Source organism: Diplotaxodon limnothrissa, linkage group LG13, assembly GCF_057381915.1.
Source record: "Diplotaxodon limnothrissa isolate DT_005_m linkage group LG13, D_limnothrissa_male_GT1.1, whole genome shotgun sequence".
Lineage (NCBI taxonomy): Eukaryota > Metazoa > Chordata > Actinopteri > Cichliformes > Cichlidae > Diplotaxodon > Diplotaxodon limnothrissa.
In genome coordinates, this window is record NC_140608.1 from 11,317,053 (window position 1) to 11,334,928 (window position 17,876).

The following is a 17,876-nucleotide window of genomic DNA, read 5'->3' on the forward strand; positions in this document are numbered from 1 at the left end:
ATTTCCAGACATGCTACAACATGGTGTGTTGGACCAAAATACTTTTCCGTGATCATAATTTCCACAATTGTGAAAAGATTTCCAACACCAGTGCCTGAAATGCCACCTTAAACTATACCAGACCCACCACTATGTTTCACAGATGACTTCAACTCTCACTGTTTTACCTGACCTCTTTCATACATACTGATATTTGAATCAAAGATGGATTTATCATTCAGTTCATACCTGCCAGTTCTTGTGTAATTTGGCATACCTCAACCTGTTTCCCTACCTGAAGAATGACTCAGTCCTTGACAGCCACACTTTTATTGAGATCATTTCTGTTAAGACTTCAGAAAAAAGTCGATGAATCAACTGAAATGACAGATGCATCTCTCAGGTCTTCTGGCAGGTCTTTTGTTTGTTTTCCTATTTTTGAGTACATGACTTTCAAATACTGTTCAACTGTAGTAGTTTTTTAAGCCTAGTACTTCCTCTTTTGTCCTCCACTTGTCCAGTTTCTTCAATTCTTCTTAAGGACACACTGCACACTATGCCAAGACTTGCCTAGGTTTTCATTTAATAGCTATTTTTTTTCACCTTACTGAAAAAAATATATTTCATGCAAGTCAAACTGTGTTATCTTTGACATTTTTCACAGATTCAGCTAAGAAAATTGGAACAAATTGGTTCTTTGCCAAGTTGTCACCATAGAACAAATGTTATCTAGACAATACTGATTCATCCTTTAAGATATATGCCTTTTTATGTTTGAAAGATTGATAGGTCAGTGCTAAGTGGCTAAAACAAATAAACAAAAAAAAACCAATTCCTCTGAAATTAAAAAGATAAGACTCAGTAAAGAAGCAGTCAATGTCCAAAGAAAAACACTGAAAGACCTTTAGAAAGCCTGGAGAATTGTTGGCCTAGATCACTTTAAAAAGTCTGGCCTGGTTCTTTGGAAGCAAAATATAAAGAAATGAGTGGCGGCTCGAGACTTTTGCACAATACCTTAGAGCAGCATAGAAAAGCTTACATCAGCATTGAACATTATTGTCTAACCTTCATAAAGACATGATTTATTGTAGTGCAGAATTGTATTCGACTGTATTAGATTTAGCTAGCTTATCCTAATAAACTTACAGTATGGTTTATACATTAAAACTCATTTGAACACCTTCATGCAACACTTAACTACCAATATTTAATCTGCGGCAATACTAAAGTAATGTGTGGTCACAGTGGGGATTTCAAACTGAGAAAGTAATGGCCAAATCACTGCCAACATTTAATTCCACATGGCCAAAAGTAATATGATCAGAGCAAACAGCAACGGAAAAGCAAGAGAAAGAAAATGCAGGAGACAGACACACATCCGCTGACAGATAGTAACCCAGTCAACAGAATTATCAGAATAACCATGTCTGGAAGATATTCACACACAGTAAGACATCCTCGGGTAAACACTACACTTGTTCTTACTTTAATACAAAATGACCTATTGACTTATTGCAGCAGGTGAAGTCTCTCCTTTACTTGTCACTCTTGTCACTTGGAGTGCATCCTGTTTTGAGCTGTGTATTTAGTCCCTATAACATGCCGCTTTGTGTGGTCACGGAGAAAACACAGCACTGTTCATTAGCTACAGACCCAAATACATCAGATCATTCTTGGAGGCTGTTTCCATGCTGCAGATTGTGAGCTGTGTAGGCTGGCATTTGGAGGAGATGACTCAGTCAGCAACAATGGAAGAAGAAAAACGACAATAGCTTAGTGACCCAATGGAGAAACACTGTAATTATCACAATGTGGAGCAGACAACTAGAGGACAGTACAAATACTTAGAGCCACTAGGGTTACGTGATGGAGATCACTTCATAACTATGTAATTGTAATAAACAGAAAGGTGAAAGTTACCTAAAGTATTTGTGACATTTGGTTTCCTCTTTTCGTGCTCTAAGTAGGTATGATGCCACACAAAAATTACATATAACATATGGCTCAACAAAAGCAAAGTTAGAAATCTAAAGTTTTGTCTTTAAATGTTAATACTCAGAGCAGAAACATTTGAAACTAGAACATGCCGTTCCCTAATAGATTTTGAGTCCACGTCAGACGCAGAAGTGTGTCCTTGTTGTCTTTTATTAAATGAAGTGAAAAGTCCTGAGCCCTAGTAATAAATGACACCAAGCCTGTCGATGAATGACTTTCTGTGCTTCTCAAGCTCTTCTTCTGCTATCAATCAGGCTCTACTCTTTCTCTGCTGTCCTGTGCACAGCAACAGTCGGAATAATGGATTCTGCCGAGCCTCAGCCTCGTCAGCTTTCCCCAGCAACCACTAGCTGTTCACTGTCACATGAGCTTATGGTACTTAAGTGAACAATGAAGCAAACTTGTCATCCATCCATGCTCATGTGGTAGTGAGGCAAGTATTTTTTTTTTTCTAGAGTCAGCTATAGTAAGAATTAGATCACACGAGTTAACAGCTCATTCACTCAATTGACAGCTGCAAAGTAAGGTTGTGCAACTGTACAACTGTACAACTTCGTTTACTCCATATTTCTGTCAGCTTTTTGGCTTATCGGGCCAAAAGGAGAAGATGTATCCGGACAGGGCTCTTGCCACATTTACACTAAGCCTTTTTAAGATATCCTGTCAAAGAGATATTTCACCTTTAAATTTTACTATGGCTTTATTTAAACACTACTTTTAACTTTTTAACCTGAAGTGGTAAAAGTACTGAAAATACTGAAAACATTTAAGAAGAGCTTAAAGATGTTAATCTAACCCTCTCCTTATTTTACAAATCATGTTGTTTTGTCCGGCCCAACATGGGAATGACTGGACCAAGTCAGTGTAATACGACATATTAATGGGACCCCTGAGAAATTGCTCTAAGTAGTTAAAATTTGTTTTATTTCCTGAGGTATGTTGGTGATGAAGGGGGAAACTCAGACAAAACTTTCTTATGTATCTCTCCCAGAACCATTTATCATGTTATCAGGACAGATTTCAACAGGCCACTAGTGCTGATAAGCAAATTTATAATGTAGGAAAGTTAATGCACGATTTCTTGGAAGCCCTTGGCAAAACACTTTAACTATAGTACAAGGTCCCAACCAATTTCAGGGAGTTTACACTGCCTATTCTCAGTTTTAGTGGACATAATCTTAGGCCACATAATTCCCTTTAAAATCTTTTAAAAAGTCTTTGTGAAGACATCTCTCCATTACAGAAAACAACATGACATTCCTCAGAAAGGACCTAAAACTCAATATTACAACCTTTCACAAAGTTCAATTTAAAAGAGAAAAGACAAATGTTATATCCTCTAAAGCGAATAACAAATAACACCATTGATCAAGTTGCATGCACTTGTCTCAGAACTATGGCCCCTATAAATAAGCAGTCTCTTTCTTGTGCCATATCGCTCATGCAACTTTTGACTAAAAAAAAAAAGAAAGAAAATTGCTCTGACAACCATACACAGCAATCTGTAGTGGTCACTGAAATCAGCCAGTAATTACATTTTCATTTAATAAAAATCTAGAATATGTCCATGAATCAGCACAGTTTGAAATCCGCTCACATTTCAACCCTTATGTCTCAAAATACTATTAGTGTCTTAATCTGTTTACAGTCTTATGCAGATTTCAACCTTTTTGGTGCTAAGGTCACACCCCTAGAAACACCATAATAATTGTAAATAATTAAATTATCCTTAAATGTTATCAAACACAAAAGTTAGAGATCTCATACATGGCATATCTTTGCATATCTGATAATTTAGCGATACATGAAAACATTTGCAAGAGTGTACGCACAAGAGTGTTTGTGTGCCGTTTGATTTGAAGTAGCAAAAGCTAAAGAAACGCATCCATGCCCATATAAGTAACAAACTAAATTAACAAGCGGCATCACTGTGGTATTTTAAAATGCCATCTCATCAGCCTGAAACACACTGGCTTCTTCAAAATGCCTTGGTTGTTTCATGGCACGCCACTCATTCAACACGCAGTGCAGCCGATTACTTAACGTTATAGAGAAATCATTTACAGGTGGATACAAGTGCCAAAATCAGTATTTATACTCTTATGATTACTTTCTTGAGAAAGCTCATTAGTCATTTGAAAACCAAGATGATTGTCATTTTCAGTATAAAGAATCTAAAAGATTCTAAAATGCTTTTACAACCACAGACATTCAACAATATAGAAGTTGAATTTAGAAGTCAGAGTCATTAGTTATTTAGACCTTTGAACCCCACATATCTCCTGAGACATCCATGTGGGCTCACGTGTCTGTGAGTGTTGAAATTGTGTCTGTGGATCCAGTTTGCAGTGTAAAAAAGGATTTGAGTGTTACGTGAGAGTAGAAGGGCATTATATAAACCAGGAGAGGATAGAACAAAGAGAACACTAACTGACAGCATTAAATACTATACGTAATGTAGTTAGATTAGTTATATCAGTGTATCAGCACAGAGCTACCGGTCACCTCACAGTAAGAAGGTTCTGTGTTTGAGTCTGTCCAAAGACGGGCTTACCAGGTTAACTGGTGGTTCTAAAGTGGCTGCTGGTGTGATGTAGTTATCTGTCTATCGGTGTTAGTGTTACCCTGTTAATAACAATGATAATAACAATAATAAATTGATGACAAGACATAGAAGAGCTGAGCCATGGGTAAAGAAGTCTTCATGCATTAAATACACGAATTTCACTGAACTTCAGGGGGATAAATGGGCCATGTTTGAATTAACTTGGTTTTCCTATGGTAGAATGCAGATAAATCAAAAGTTAAATGCTGAAATTTATCCAGTGGTTGAATCTTTGTAGTGAAGCAGTTGTTTCCTAGGAAGGGAATGACTGCCCAACTGCAACATTCCTAAATTTCACCCGGCTCATGGGACTTTTCAAACTAATGGCTGCAGAGGAAGAAGCGAAAAAACTCTCATGTATGTATCCACTTTTGAAAAATTGTTTCAGTTATCTGCTGCCTCATGCTGTTTCATTAGAACCATGCTAAATATAGTGAAGTGTCACTGTGGTATTTTAGCATACTGTTTCATCAGCCTGGAATACAAAGGCTTCCTCAAAATACCTGGCAGCTCAGAACAGCTGGTCCAACATACAGTAAAGCTTAGTGCTAAGCTTTCAGCTGAAACAGCTCTTCATTGCAGCTATGGGACTTCACCTTTTGTCACATCTTGTGCATCCTTTTGGAGAGGGACCTGTTACTACTTCACTCTTTCTGGCTGTTGTGCTGGTTAATTTCGACTATAATTCACTGTTTTTAACAACTGCTGATAACTGAACAATACTTAACCTTCTACGTGAGCTATGCTAACCTTTGTTAACAGGCGATGTCCTTTTGTTTGCTTTCTCTCCCTCTTCTTGCTTTCTTTTCTGTGTGGATACAGTGGCTCACGGTCCCCAAGGTAGAATAAATAAAATATTATCAGTGCTGCAAAGGGCAGTCCTGGTATGGGGTGGACCAAACCATTTTGTTTCATTTGTAAGGGGTGAGAGTTGGTATTTTAGGCAATCAAGCTCAAATCACACAGTCAGTTTATTCAGGCAATTATGTCATTGTTATTTAGAAATTGAAAAAAGCGAAATAAAATGAACTTTTCATTCCAGGCTTGCAAGGGTCACCAACACCATTGGGTCCTGTTTTCAACATTTTACTATAACTACAAGGCCCATGCAGATTGTCTGCGTGCTGAGATACAAAGAAAGATCAACTCCATTCTCATCTGTAGGAATTAAATCAGATTCAATGTCTGTTATTTTGCCTGTGATTTTTACTACTATTATTTTATATTCAGTTCTTTAATTTTTTTGATGGTAGTAAAAACAATATATAGAACTTGTTAGAATATAGTGAAAGACTTGAATTGTGAGATGTGTGTTTTTGTGAATCTTGTGAAGCACTATTACTCTTGCCCTTGCAAATAAAACACAGCCTCGCTTTTTATTTGTCATATCAAAATGTATCTCGTAAACTGTAGCATTATGATCTTGAAAAACAAGCAGCCTAAAACCCTTGCAAGAGCTGACATTTGTCTCCTCAAAGCAGCTCTACCACATAATCAATTCAAAGTAACGACTCGAGATCAACTCAAAATGGTTTTTAATGTTTTCTTTGTTTTGTTTCGGGGGGGTTTTCTAGGTATGTCTAGGTCTATAAAAAAGCACAACAACAATAGCACCACAGGATTACATACACAGTGCCACGCACACAGACACACACTTTGGATCTATGCACAGCATGATCCATCAATCCAGCGGAGGATGCTCCCGCATCAACACAGCTGAGGCTGTGTTATTTTTGGGCCACAGCTCATCTCTGTTCACAGGCAAGACATGCAAAGGCAGGCAAAAATGGATACATGCATGACAGGGGGAAAAAACAAGCCACATTTAATGAGCAATAGCTACAGCAGACAAGTACAAACAGAAAGCCCTTTGCATCAGGATAATCTCCTGGAAACAAAACATAAGCAAACAGCTGAAAAAAGAGCCAAAACTCTTGGCATTTTTAGATAAAAGCCTAAAATACCATAAACATCAGTTTTCAAGTAGGAGGATTTTGAACTCAACAAAGCATTAGAGTTTCTTTAGAAGGTTTGCATTTGTTCATCCCTAGATTGAAGAAGACACCACAATGCAGACACACTGATGAAACTGCACAAGTTATAGTGTAATCAGACTGAACCTTCAAGGCCGTGTTCCATTTAGCAATCCCTCTTGTCCTTTAAGGTTTTATCAGTATTCTGGAGATAGAGCATCACATTATGCAGCACCAACTACCCTGGCATTATCTCTGCTTGTGACAGATCGGCCTGCCATTGTGCCTGCTACAGTGCAGTGTGCATTAACATTAAACAGCTTGGCTGGCCGTCTGCCTGCCTCTGCGTCCTCCGGGAACACAAGGAGACTCAGCAGCCATGAAGGCAACTTGGAAAGCACCTGTCACTGGCAATGACAAACCACACGAAGCCCATGAAATCCTCGACCTAAACTCCTGCTTTGTTTATTAACAGCACTTTACGCAAATGAAGGAAAGTATGACATTAAAAGAAAATGTATGTACTCACATAATTTGATGCCAGGTCTGGATGTAGATAGTCAATACCTGAAATGGGACTTTTTTTAATTAATATTGAGTCATATAGCATGCATCACAGAGGATAGCAAAATATCTTGCCATTTTTATATCATGGTTTCCTTTTTGCTTTATTATATTCTGAATGCTTGATAATGAGGATAATGATGAATGATATTATTCTGACACAACTTTTCACAAATTTGCAAATGACTCAAATTGCGCAATTCAATTTAGATGATTAACGAACTGGGAAAAGAAAAAAAATTACATGTTAACAATCTCTAAAATTAATATTCCACAATCACAGGGCCCAGCGTCTCAAATATAATGAAATCAAATGCAGTTGTATCTTTGGACTTTAAACTAGAAAATTGAGCCTGTCAGCTTGGATTCAACAGTTGTAATGGTAATATTCAATATATACAAAAATGATTAAATGCTTCTTTGTGTGTATAAAAAAAAACAGCATGCATACTAAAGGAGAAAGAGGTTTCTGGTTTTTTTTATTGCACAATGACATGCGGCTGTTTGAAAACCTGGTCAGTAAATCCTGATTTCATGCTGTGAGTCCCCTCAAACAGGGAGACAAATTAATCAGAACCAAGATACATTCTTTATTAAGTTCAACATATACAAATAAATCGGCTCGATGGATATTTGGAGGTGTGATTAAGTGCTTCCAGACAGTGCTCCTGGTTATAAATTAAGGATTTTATACTCACCGTCATCCATGATTGCGATGGTAACTCCTTTGCCTGTGTAGCCCAGTTGCCAAGCTTCAGCCACATTAAGATCCAGCCCAGGGGTCCCGTCTGCCTGGCCTGTGTTTATCTAATCACTCAGACAATATGGAGAACGTCCATGACTCATGGCACCCAGGTGAGCCACCATTAGGAAATTAGTCAACATGCAGAATGTGTGTATGTGCAGGATGTTATGGATAAGGACTGCTTGAGGGTGATTTTGAAAGGAAGGGGAAGTAAATGTCAGCAGATTCATCTGACATGCCAGATGAATGAAAGCGAGCTTGTTACAGCATCAAATTCATGCTCACCGGTTAATGTAAACGAGGGGAAACTAGGCAACATGAATGCAGAGATGAGATGGCATGATATTTGCCAGGCTAATTTAACAAAGAATAACAATGTTCATACAGAAGGCGGTAGGGAATATGGTCGGTCTCTGAGTAATTAAGGTGGAAAAAATGTGGGCTGGTGCTAAAGGTCAGGCTTCACGCAGACAGCTAGCTGGCTTATTACTCACCAGATACCACTGCTTGGTGAATAGAGGGTCACTCATGTTAACTTCAATATCGTTGATATTTCTGTAGCCTCGCTTCTGACGACTGAATCCCTCCTGTTCCATGACATTCTTCACCTGCGGGGGAAAGGGAAAAAAGAAAAAAAAGTCAGGTCAATGTCAGTTTAAAATCAACAATGATCTCACACACATTTTGAAAAGAATCATACAAAGAGCCAAATGAAACCCAGGTGTGTTTATGCTGGAGCACAGAAGCAATAAGATTCTGCTTGATATGACGCTTGAGATGTTGCCTGGGATTGCTCTGTGCACAGGAAATCACAAAACCCAGCTGTGCTCTACTGTACCGTGAAGGCAGAACATCACCTAAATGAAAGAGGCTATTTTTTTTCTCCTAATAAGAGTGGCTGCAGCTGGAGCCGGGGGCTCCCAAACTCACCTTGTCAGTATGCTCAAAAGCCACAGCAATTACACTCGCAAACACGCTTGTGTTTCTCTGAATCATCAAAGAAATCTCAGCAGATGAACAGCTCTGATTTGGATTACAAATGCTTACTGAATGCTGCCACAATAACCATTATCGAGCTCAGAAAGATAACATAGGACAGAACAAATAAATGATTGGGATGAAATGTAGTTGCTTGATTAGCTGGTGGTTGGCATGAAAATGACTGGTTGTCTTTGATAGCGATGTTGTATTTAATTTCTGCTCACACTTCAAATCATAGAGCTAAGAAAACACTCCCATTATTCCGCTGCCATCATCTCTGTCAGCAACTGAGGACAGGAGTAATAATAACCTATCAATTTAGTCATTCTAATTGGGAACTGCACCCCATCTCCTGTGACAGTTTAACTTTTCTCTCTCTCTCTCTCTCTCTAAAATACTGTACCCATATTCAGTCATTTGGAAAAGCTGAATATGTGAAGTAGAGGCAAAGGAACAACAAGCCACTTAATCTTTTAGAGTCTGGCACTGGCTAAACCAAGCCTGAAGAGAAGCTCTCAATTTGAAATTTATTGCCAACACTCTGCTTGTCTTGAAGGTCATATGGACAATGATTTCATTTGAAGGTTTTGGGTCAGTTTCTGATTCTCTCTATTTCTCTGTGCGGTTGTACGTGAGAAACTAAATGTGTTTTTCACAATTTCAAAGCTTCATTTTCAAAAGAGGTCTCCAGCTAAATGTTCCTCTTATGTTTACCCTTCACAAATTCCCTCTAGTGTGTCACAAAGAAACAGGCATTGTCTGGCGTGTTTACCCGCAAAGATAAGAGAGCGGAGCAGCACTTAAATGTGTCCTTCTAAAATGGCCAAAGCCTATTCAGCTGGCTCTCCTGTTATGGTATACCCTACACAATCATGAGGCAAAGAAACTGTAAATGAGCACACAAATCAGCTAAACAGAAACTAACTCTGTAAAGTAAGATCTCTTGCTTAAAGTAAGATCGCTGTTTTAGCCTTATATTACTTTTGTTTTCACAAAATTGCATTCATATTCAGAGCGGCTAGCGGCAATATCTATATTATCCTGGCATTTCCTCGTCTTCTTTCCATCCATCAGCAGTTTATTCCTTTACTTGGCAGGAGAGTTGGTATTTCCCTTGAGACAGCATGTCATACTGCCCACTCACAACATCAAACAGTGCCCATGCACTGCCATCACTCTCCGCCTTTGCCACTGCCTGCTCACAATGCTTCAGTTCACTCCAAATCAAAGAGCAGTGCTGGCTGTCTCCTTTCTCACTGCCCTCATTTCCCTCCTGGCTTTTCCATGCGTGCATCTTTCGGGGTCAGGGGATGCTGCTCACTCACAACATTTTTTTTAATGTTCTACATTCCACCTTTGTTCCATTCCCACTTTTTAATATAGCCTTTTAATCTCTATTAAAAGGCTATATTATATTATCTATGTCTCATTAAAAAAAGTGTATTTCAGGAATTATGGATGGACGGATCAGTGGATAAACTGGGAAAAAGCAGGGAAGTATAGACAGGTATGCACAGAGAGAAATGCAAAGGAGAGATACAAGTAGATTATTTGGGTCGGAAGTGGGTCAACACGCTCCACTAATAGAATCTGAGGAATAACAGGGTTCTTGGGACACCACCCAGTTCCATCAATACTGCTACTCAATTAGACTGCATGTTAAATGAGTGTTTAATGACTCAGTTACAGGTAAAAAGAGGTTTAACAGAATATAATATCTACTAAATACAATGCTTCTTTATTTAGGGCTGTGGAATACAATTTCCACCAATTAGATCTTTCTTTTATGTTCACAGAGCTGAGAGATATTACTGTAGGTTGGGAAATGACAGAAAGATACGTCAAAATTATAAACACAGAATATAAAATCAGACTTGTTGACCTCATAGGTTCTGGAAATCCAAAGAAAGCAAAAGCCTTGGTGTCACACGTGAGCATGTCAAGCAGCTGATTAAAACCTGGAATGTAGACCTGCCCATGTTCGTGCTGTCTCACTTCCATTTGCAGAATTAGCTCGTCAGAGTGGCTCGCATTTATTTTCATTAGCACCTCTCACAAACGCAATTAGAGAGGTTAGTTGATTGTCTGCAGCAGGACCTCCACTTTCACTGCATCCAACAGTGGACAGAGCTGAACACACACAGCTCAGCACACAACAGTACTGAGCTTCAAGATGCGGCGCATACATGGTTTTTATATAAGAAAAAACAGCTGAAACAATTTGTGACTGAGTCCAGTGTCATTATTGTCATGAGATTACCATAATTTACACTTGCTTCATAATTGATTGAATTATTTTTCAAGCAAAAAGGGCAAATATTTACTGCCATAAATGTAAGAGTTGATACTTTTCTTCATTACTGTAAACTGATTATATTTTGGGGTATTGGACAGTTGGTCAGACAAAAAATAAATATTATTGTGAGACTTTGTCTTACAGGACAAGTAGCAGTTAATTGAGATTAAAACATCAGTGGAAGTGGGCGACTTGTAGCAGTGACAGGGGAAATAACCACTGGCAACCCAAAGTGGGCGAGTCAGGTCAAAACTAATCTCTACTTTGAGGTTGTCATAGGCCATTAGCTACAAAGCAATCCCCAAAAAAGGCATTGCTTTACGTGTGTAAGGCCTTATGAGCGGAAAAATTGTGGTAAATGGGTAGACTTATTAAATATTAACCCAAACAATAAGAAGATTACTTGAAAATGAGAATAATGTTTACCGTACTTACAGCTATTGTTTGTCAAGAGGTAACAAACTGTATGTGGAAATCGATCATTGCACGACTTATTACCCAATCCAAACATTTAAGATCCCAAATTAATGATTACATACTTAACCAAGTGCAACATAAACATCACCAGACTTTGTAAGAAAGTATATTTTCATTAGAAAAGCAGATGTCAGAAGAAGAAAAAAGCCACTTTTTCTCATTAATATAGCTCAGCTTTTACTACTGCAAATGCAGAACCACTGAAGCGCCGACTAATCCAAGAAATGGCCCTGTTTATTATTGTGTGCAATCAAAATGTTTCTGAGGAAAATGCTAATCATAAAATACAAAAATGAAATAAAACAAGGAATTAGATTCACTGCAACATTATGAAAAATAAAATCTAAAATAACGTCCAAAAACAAGTGTATTACGTTTTAGCATGTTATTTAGTGCTGGGTTTGGAATTGCTTGCATTCTATTTGGCTCTGATGGGAAAAACAAGTTTTATTTTTTTTTTGTTTTTCTGAAAAATAAACAGAAAAAAAGTCAGGACGACGACCAGTTAATCTTAGGCTGAGCCACAGCTTATCATAGTGTTACTGCATAATTACCCTGTAGTTGCGTAAGGACTGCAATTTCTCATTGAGAACTGGTGGTAAAACTGCTATGACTATATACACAATAAAGCACTAAACTAGATGTGGAGCCAAAGGATTCTGCTTCAGTAGCTCATTGGAAGTTTCAGTTTGATGAAATGAGGGTGATTGTGTAGTAGTTTATTTCATTTCTTAGAATTTCTTTAGCCTGCTGTTTGCCAAGTGGTTTGTGAAATCCCGTCCTTGTGAGAGTTTATATCTATGTATTGTCTTTATTTAGAATGTTTCTTGGAACCTGCACCTTGCTTTTTTGTAACAAGCACTGCTTAAGTTAAATCTCTTATTCAGGACTTTTTACATATAGAAAAAAGACACATGTATACACAGTATATTGTTTCATTGTCATATGCATTCTTACCCTTTTGTCTTTTTGGAGCTGCTGTCTCCTACGGGCACTGCGTTTGCTCCGCCTCTTCGAAGTATCCTGAGGGTAGAGGTGAAAGAGCCCTTCTCCGAAGGGAAGCTGGAAAGAAAAGAAAAGAAGTACAAGACAGGGAAATGGATCAGGGGCAGAAATACAGATGGGAGGGTTGAGGCAGCAATCATAAAGTGTGAATGACAAATCAAAATACAATAGTTCATAAAGGAAAGAGGATAGCAGGTTATCTTCCAGATGGAAACAAGGGCACTGACTCCCTGGCTTTCACAGACGGTTAAGCCTGGAGAACAGCATTGGGATCAACCATAATAAGTCACATGGGGAGGGAAATGAGATGCATCATCCAGAGCGTTCCCTCCAGCACTGTGCACAGATTAAAGACCCCCTTATGCTTTAGTAACAGTCAGGGCACAGGTCAATCCTCAAAATAAATGGTTTCAGATGCGGCTGTCAGATCTAATGTGAAAATGTAACACTTCTCAAAAGATTCTCCTTATCTGCCAATGCTCTTTTATTTGAACATTTTTGTCAGATTGAAATGTTCTCATAGTATTACAATATGTGTTATTATTATGGTGGCGATGATTAAGAGTAGTAGCAGTAGCAGTATCATTATCATTGCTTTACATTGGCTGATCACAGATCTGTTTTGCTGTCTTTCTTTTGCCACTCTTTAGGCTTACATTTGTATGTGTGTCCCCTGTCTGTATCCCAGTCTAGTTAATTAAGCTACAAAAGAAGAGAATTCAAACAACACAGACATTGTTTAATGGCGCATATCCCATTAAGACAAATATAGCTGCAGATTACATAACCTGGGAGGCAGTAGACGGAGGGGATGATCTATTGCCTACAAGAAAGCGAGCAAGCCATAGCAGAAATAGCAATGCTGCACAACTACCACAAGGATGTTATCAGATTATGATGATGAGATACAAATCAAACACTTTTCTTTATTATTATTATTACTGTGGAGGTGAGAGGAGAAAAAACACACATCCTCATTCAGAGCTGTGCAGACACCCCTCCGTTCACTGCTACGCCTCACTGACTAAGGCTCCAGCCAATTTCACCCACACATTTATTTTGACATGTGACAAGGAACACACACTGCTGGGGAATTATTTCTATCAGTCTGCCATAAACGCCTTGTTAAGTCTTCTGACATGTTGAAAGGCATCCGAAATTTGTCGAGCTATCTGATTTGTCTCAGGTGAGACAAAGGAGGGCCATGAATGTGAATACACTATGTGCTCTGCAAAAGACAAATAATAAAGAGGTGTTTTATATTTTATTGGAAAATGTGTTTTTCTATGTCAGTCTCTGACAAAGAGGGCATCCAACAAGGTATCCAAGTAAATTTGCTGTTTTTTGATGTGAAGCATTAAAAAAAGGGGAGGGGGTGTCCAAAACTGTGAGGATTATATCAAACCAGAACTTCGTGTGATGTTTTGTTCATGAAATGTTTTGTCTCTTCTTCGACAGCATCTTTCACAGATGGCTCCAGGTGCATCTTCCTTTTGCAGGACACTGAAATTTGATGCGTTTTTGAAATAGAATTTAGCCCACCGGCCGGTGGCAAACCTAATAAACAAGGCCTGCGGTTCAGTGAGAATGACGTCATCAAGTCAAGAAAAAGTGCAGTGAAGTCAAACCAGAAGAAAACCAGAAGAAGCTTCTCAATGTCTCCTCTACTGGATAGTTTCACTACGTGCAATATGTCTGATTGTTTTAAAAGAGCGAGAATGACCACAAACGTTACTAAACAACCAGAAATATTTCGCGCTGACATTTTCATTTAATAATATTTATTCGTTTATCAATTGGTCGGTTTACTTAAGAAAGAAAGAAAAGAAAAAGAAAAACAGTTGCTGCCAGGATTGCGTGATGCTTTTTTAATCAGAGCATCCCTACCTTTCGGGCACTCTGGAACCCATGTTGTGTTGCAACTTGGTGCGCTTCATCCTGTGCGTCCTCATGCAACTGAACCAGAAAATGGTCCGTTAAGACTCCTTCTGCAGCCTGCGTCGCAAGCAGCAGCGCGTTCAGCAGCACTGTAAATCCCAAGGCTGTCCCATATCGGGGCGATCCAAGCATCGTGTCTGGCTTGTGTCAGTATGCCTTGTCTGCTTGCCCGTCAGAGTAAAATCAGTGTATGGGATGCTCCACGTCAGAGAAGCGAAGAGGAGGAACAGGAGGAAGAACAGCGGGATGTAAAGGTGTCGAATCAACGCTTTTGCGAACGCATCTCCTCGTCGTCAGCTGATGGTGGCACTGGAAGTTGGATTTCACCGAGGTGTACCCGCTCTTACCGTGTGCTTCGAGTTGGGGCGGTTGTGGACCAAACCTGCATCCTCAGCTTTCTAGCTCTCCTCCTCCATCTCTTCCTCCTCTCATCTGTTATTCATCTACCTTCCTAGCTCGGGTAGTTTCTGCGCGTGACGTTGTACCAATGGCCTCGGCGGGTGTGTCCCGTCGTTTCCTCCCCCGGATGCGCTCGAGGGCACTTTTCAGCACCTTGGAGAATTCCTCCTATCGTCCTCAGAGTTGATGGAAATTCTATTGATGGGTAGGCTGTCTGGGGCTGGCCATCCAACTGGGGGGGGGGGGGACCGCTGAAAACTCATGTGACATATAGCGACCTTTAAATACAGCTTTCTATAGAAGTCCTACAGAAAGATTTTTATGACATGATTCTTCAATATATTTCTAAGGCTGAAGTTCTCTTGTTTTACCCTATATATGTGCAATGATCAACCTGACCGTTTCTGTGGAGTGGAATGAAAGCATAGTCCCACTGGACTATAATTGGTCATTTGGAGGTGAGCAGCATGTAGCAGCGAAAGGAGTGCTGGTACAAAGGTAGCTCATTAAAGGACTCCCTGTCCTCCTGCTTTCTTGCTGCTGTAAACTAGAAGGTGGGCATACAGGGCTGCTGGGAGGTGATATGAGGGTGGTCTGCATGAATGAGAAAGTACAGCAAGATGGGGAAATGGTTGCTTGCTGTGATGCTACTAATTTCCTTTACACAGACAACATTCACCAAAGAGCATCATGAGTGCTTATTGCTGCGCAGTTATCTGTTGTTAATGCTATAGTCTTTTCAGTTCAGCCACAAGGACTCAATAGTGAGAAGCACTCATTGCAATTGCTGAATAAAAATGCCCCCAGAGCCCCCTTCATTCATGAGCCAGTTTCAAATTCAGCAAATTTTCCTTTAATGCAACTTTTCATGCATTTTTGAACATGAGCAACGGATTGAGAGCGGTACCATTTTTGCATTCCTCAGTGTCCAGTAATAAGCAAAATATCATAATTACAAAAATACTCTTGTGCAAATCATTTCCTCCCCCACCAAATGTCAGTAAATGTCAAGAGGCAGCATCATTAAATCAAATATTTGTGGAACATAATTAGAACAGCCATACAAAATATGCAAAACCTCATTTTGTATTTAAAATGTTCCTCTCTGTTAACTCTGTATGTACTTGTTTGAAATATACTAATGTACTTATATAGTGGCATACTGTCTGGTATAATGTTCACATTAAATTAATCTGAAAGGCGTGACGAGGGAGAATGATAGCACGGGGATCAGTTAGATGTCTAGAAAATAATGAAGGTGGATTTTCTATAAGTGGATCTGCTTTACTAATCACTGTTTCCATGCACCATGCGGACATCCTCCCACACTCCTGCTATTCTGTAGCCCAGTGATTATTTATTTAGCTTGGGCAAGCCCTTCTCTTCAGCATCAGTAAAAATTTCTTCCCTGCTGGGGCCACATGAGTGATCCACATGTATGTTTTGTCTGCTGACTCACATGGACTGTATCCTGGCCCGCCTGCCTCCCTATGTGCCTGACGTGCTGTAGCATCTTCTGCTTTTAAAGAGCAACCTTGATTGTTTTTGGCAGCTCAGTAACAGTTTTGTGAGAGACGTGGACATCAGCAGGATGTTGAAAATCTTCTCACTGTCTGAAGTGATGCTGACATTACACCTCTATCTGCAGTTATTACAGAAAGAAAAAAAATTCTTTGAAATGCAAGTAGTACAAACTGCTCACCTCTCACAATCAATATAAAGTTACACAATAAATGAGGGTTTTAATTTTAATTTAATGTTAAAATTAATAATATATATAAGGATACTTTTATAATAATACATAAATACAATGCATTTACATCATGCTCTTTATCTGAGATTGCTGGAACTGCTTGCTGTGCAGCTCTGCATCTCCCAAATGATTCTTTTGAATTTCCCTTGAGTTTTATAACAGTGTGTATATAAGAGATCTGTTTGTAGCTTGTGGGTGGATGAATAAAGTCAGATTTTTAGAGGTTTCGAGTAAGTGCATGAAATCCTGAGAAAATGTGAAATAAATTAATGAATCATTTGAAGAAACATGTTTTAGCTCATATTAAGGAAGGCATCCTCTTAACTCAAGTTTGCTTGTTAACTCATGAAGTAGAAATTTGTTATCCATTCAATTTTAATTGATCCAATTCTCCACATCTCACTGCAGTGGTTGTTCTATGAAACATATTATAACAATAGCATTTTAAAGTTGAAATATTGCTGATGTTCAGCACTGGAAAGTTTTGTTTCCACAAGCATGTACTGTCATAAGTTAATTATAGAGCTCAACCTCTGGCAACCTTTGGATACAGGATAAGTTACAGTGGAATTTAATTTACAACTGGACAACCATCTATTAAAAAACTGGCTTTGCAGAGATGGCATTACATAAATGGAGTTGTTAAAAGGCATTGATGTGTATCTGCAGTAGTGTTGGAGGAGGTGCTGAGAATCATGGCTCTTTAATTTTTCATATTTGCCCAAGGCTGTAGAGAAAGCAGGGTGCCTGTCAGAGTTTGGGCAAGAGGTAGAGAGATTAGACTGACAGCTACAAGGTGATAAACGGCAGATAATCAAACACACACATACACACACACGGGCACTCACACACACACACACAATGAAACCCACTGATTGCTAAACCACAACAAAGCCTCTGCAGCCTTTACCAACCTTTCAACCAGACAAGAAAAAAAAACACTATTGATATTTCACGCTGAACTTTATATTGTGTTTCCAAAGATAAAATCAAATAAACACTGAAACAACCAAGACATTTACATCTGATTCCAGTTTCTTAATATATTTTGTGCGCAGAAATCATAAATATTTTAAGACTATAGAGAAAATGCATTCCCTGTGACTTATTTAAATGTTGAGCCCACACTCTAGAAATTAAACATTCAGTGAGAGAGCAAGTGTGTC

General features: G+C 38.9%; 1 protein-coding gene across 1 annotated transcript in view; it reads right to left on the reverse strand.

The window, feature by feature from the left end:
• Positions 1-14,690, reverse strand: part of pcsk2 (proprotein convertase subtilisin/kexin type 2) — a 28,275-nt gene extending 13,585 nt beyond the window's left edge. Inside the window, exons 1-5 of the mRNA XM_085369184.1 lie at positions 14,508-14,690; positions 12,573-12,677; positions 8,356-8,469; positions 7,815-7,923; positions 7,082-7,119 (exon numbers count right to left, since the gene is read on the reverse strand). Coding sequence (XP_085225310.1) covers positions 7,082-7,119; positions 7,815-7,923; positions 8,356-8,469; positions 12,573-12,677; positions 14,508-14,690 — 549 coding nt within the window. The remainder of the gene's footprint in view (positions 1-7,081; positions 7,120-7,814; positions 7,924-8,355; positions 8,470-12,572; positions 12,678-14,507) is intronic.
• Positions 14,691-17,876: the final 3,186 nt, after the last annotated feature.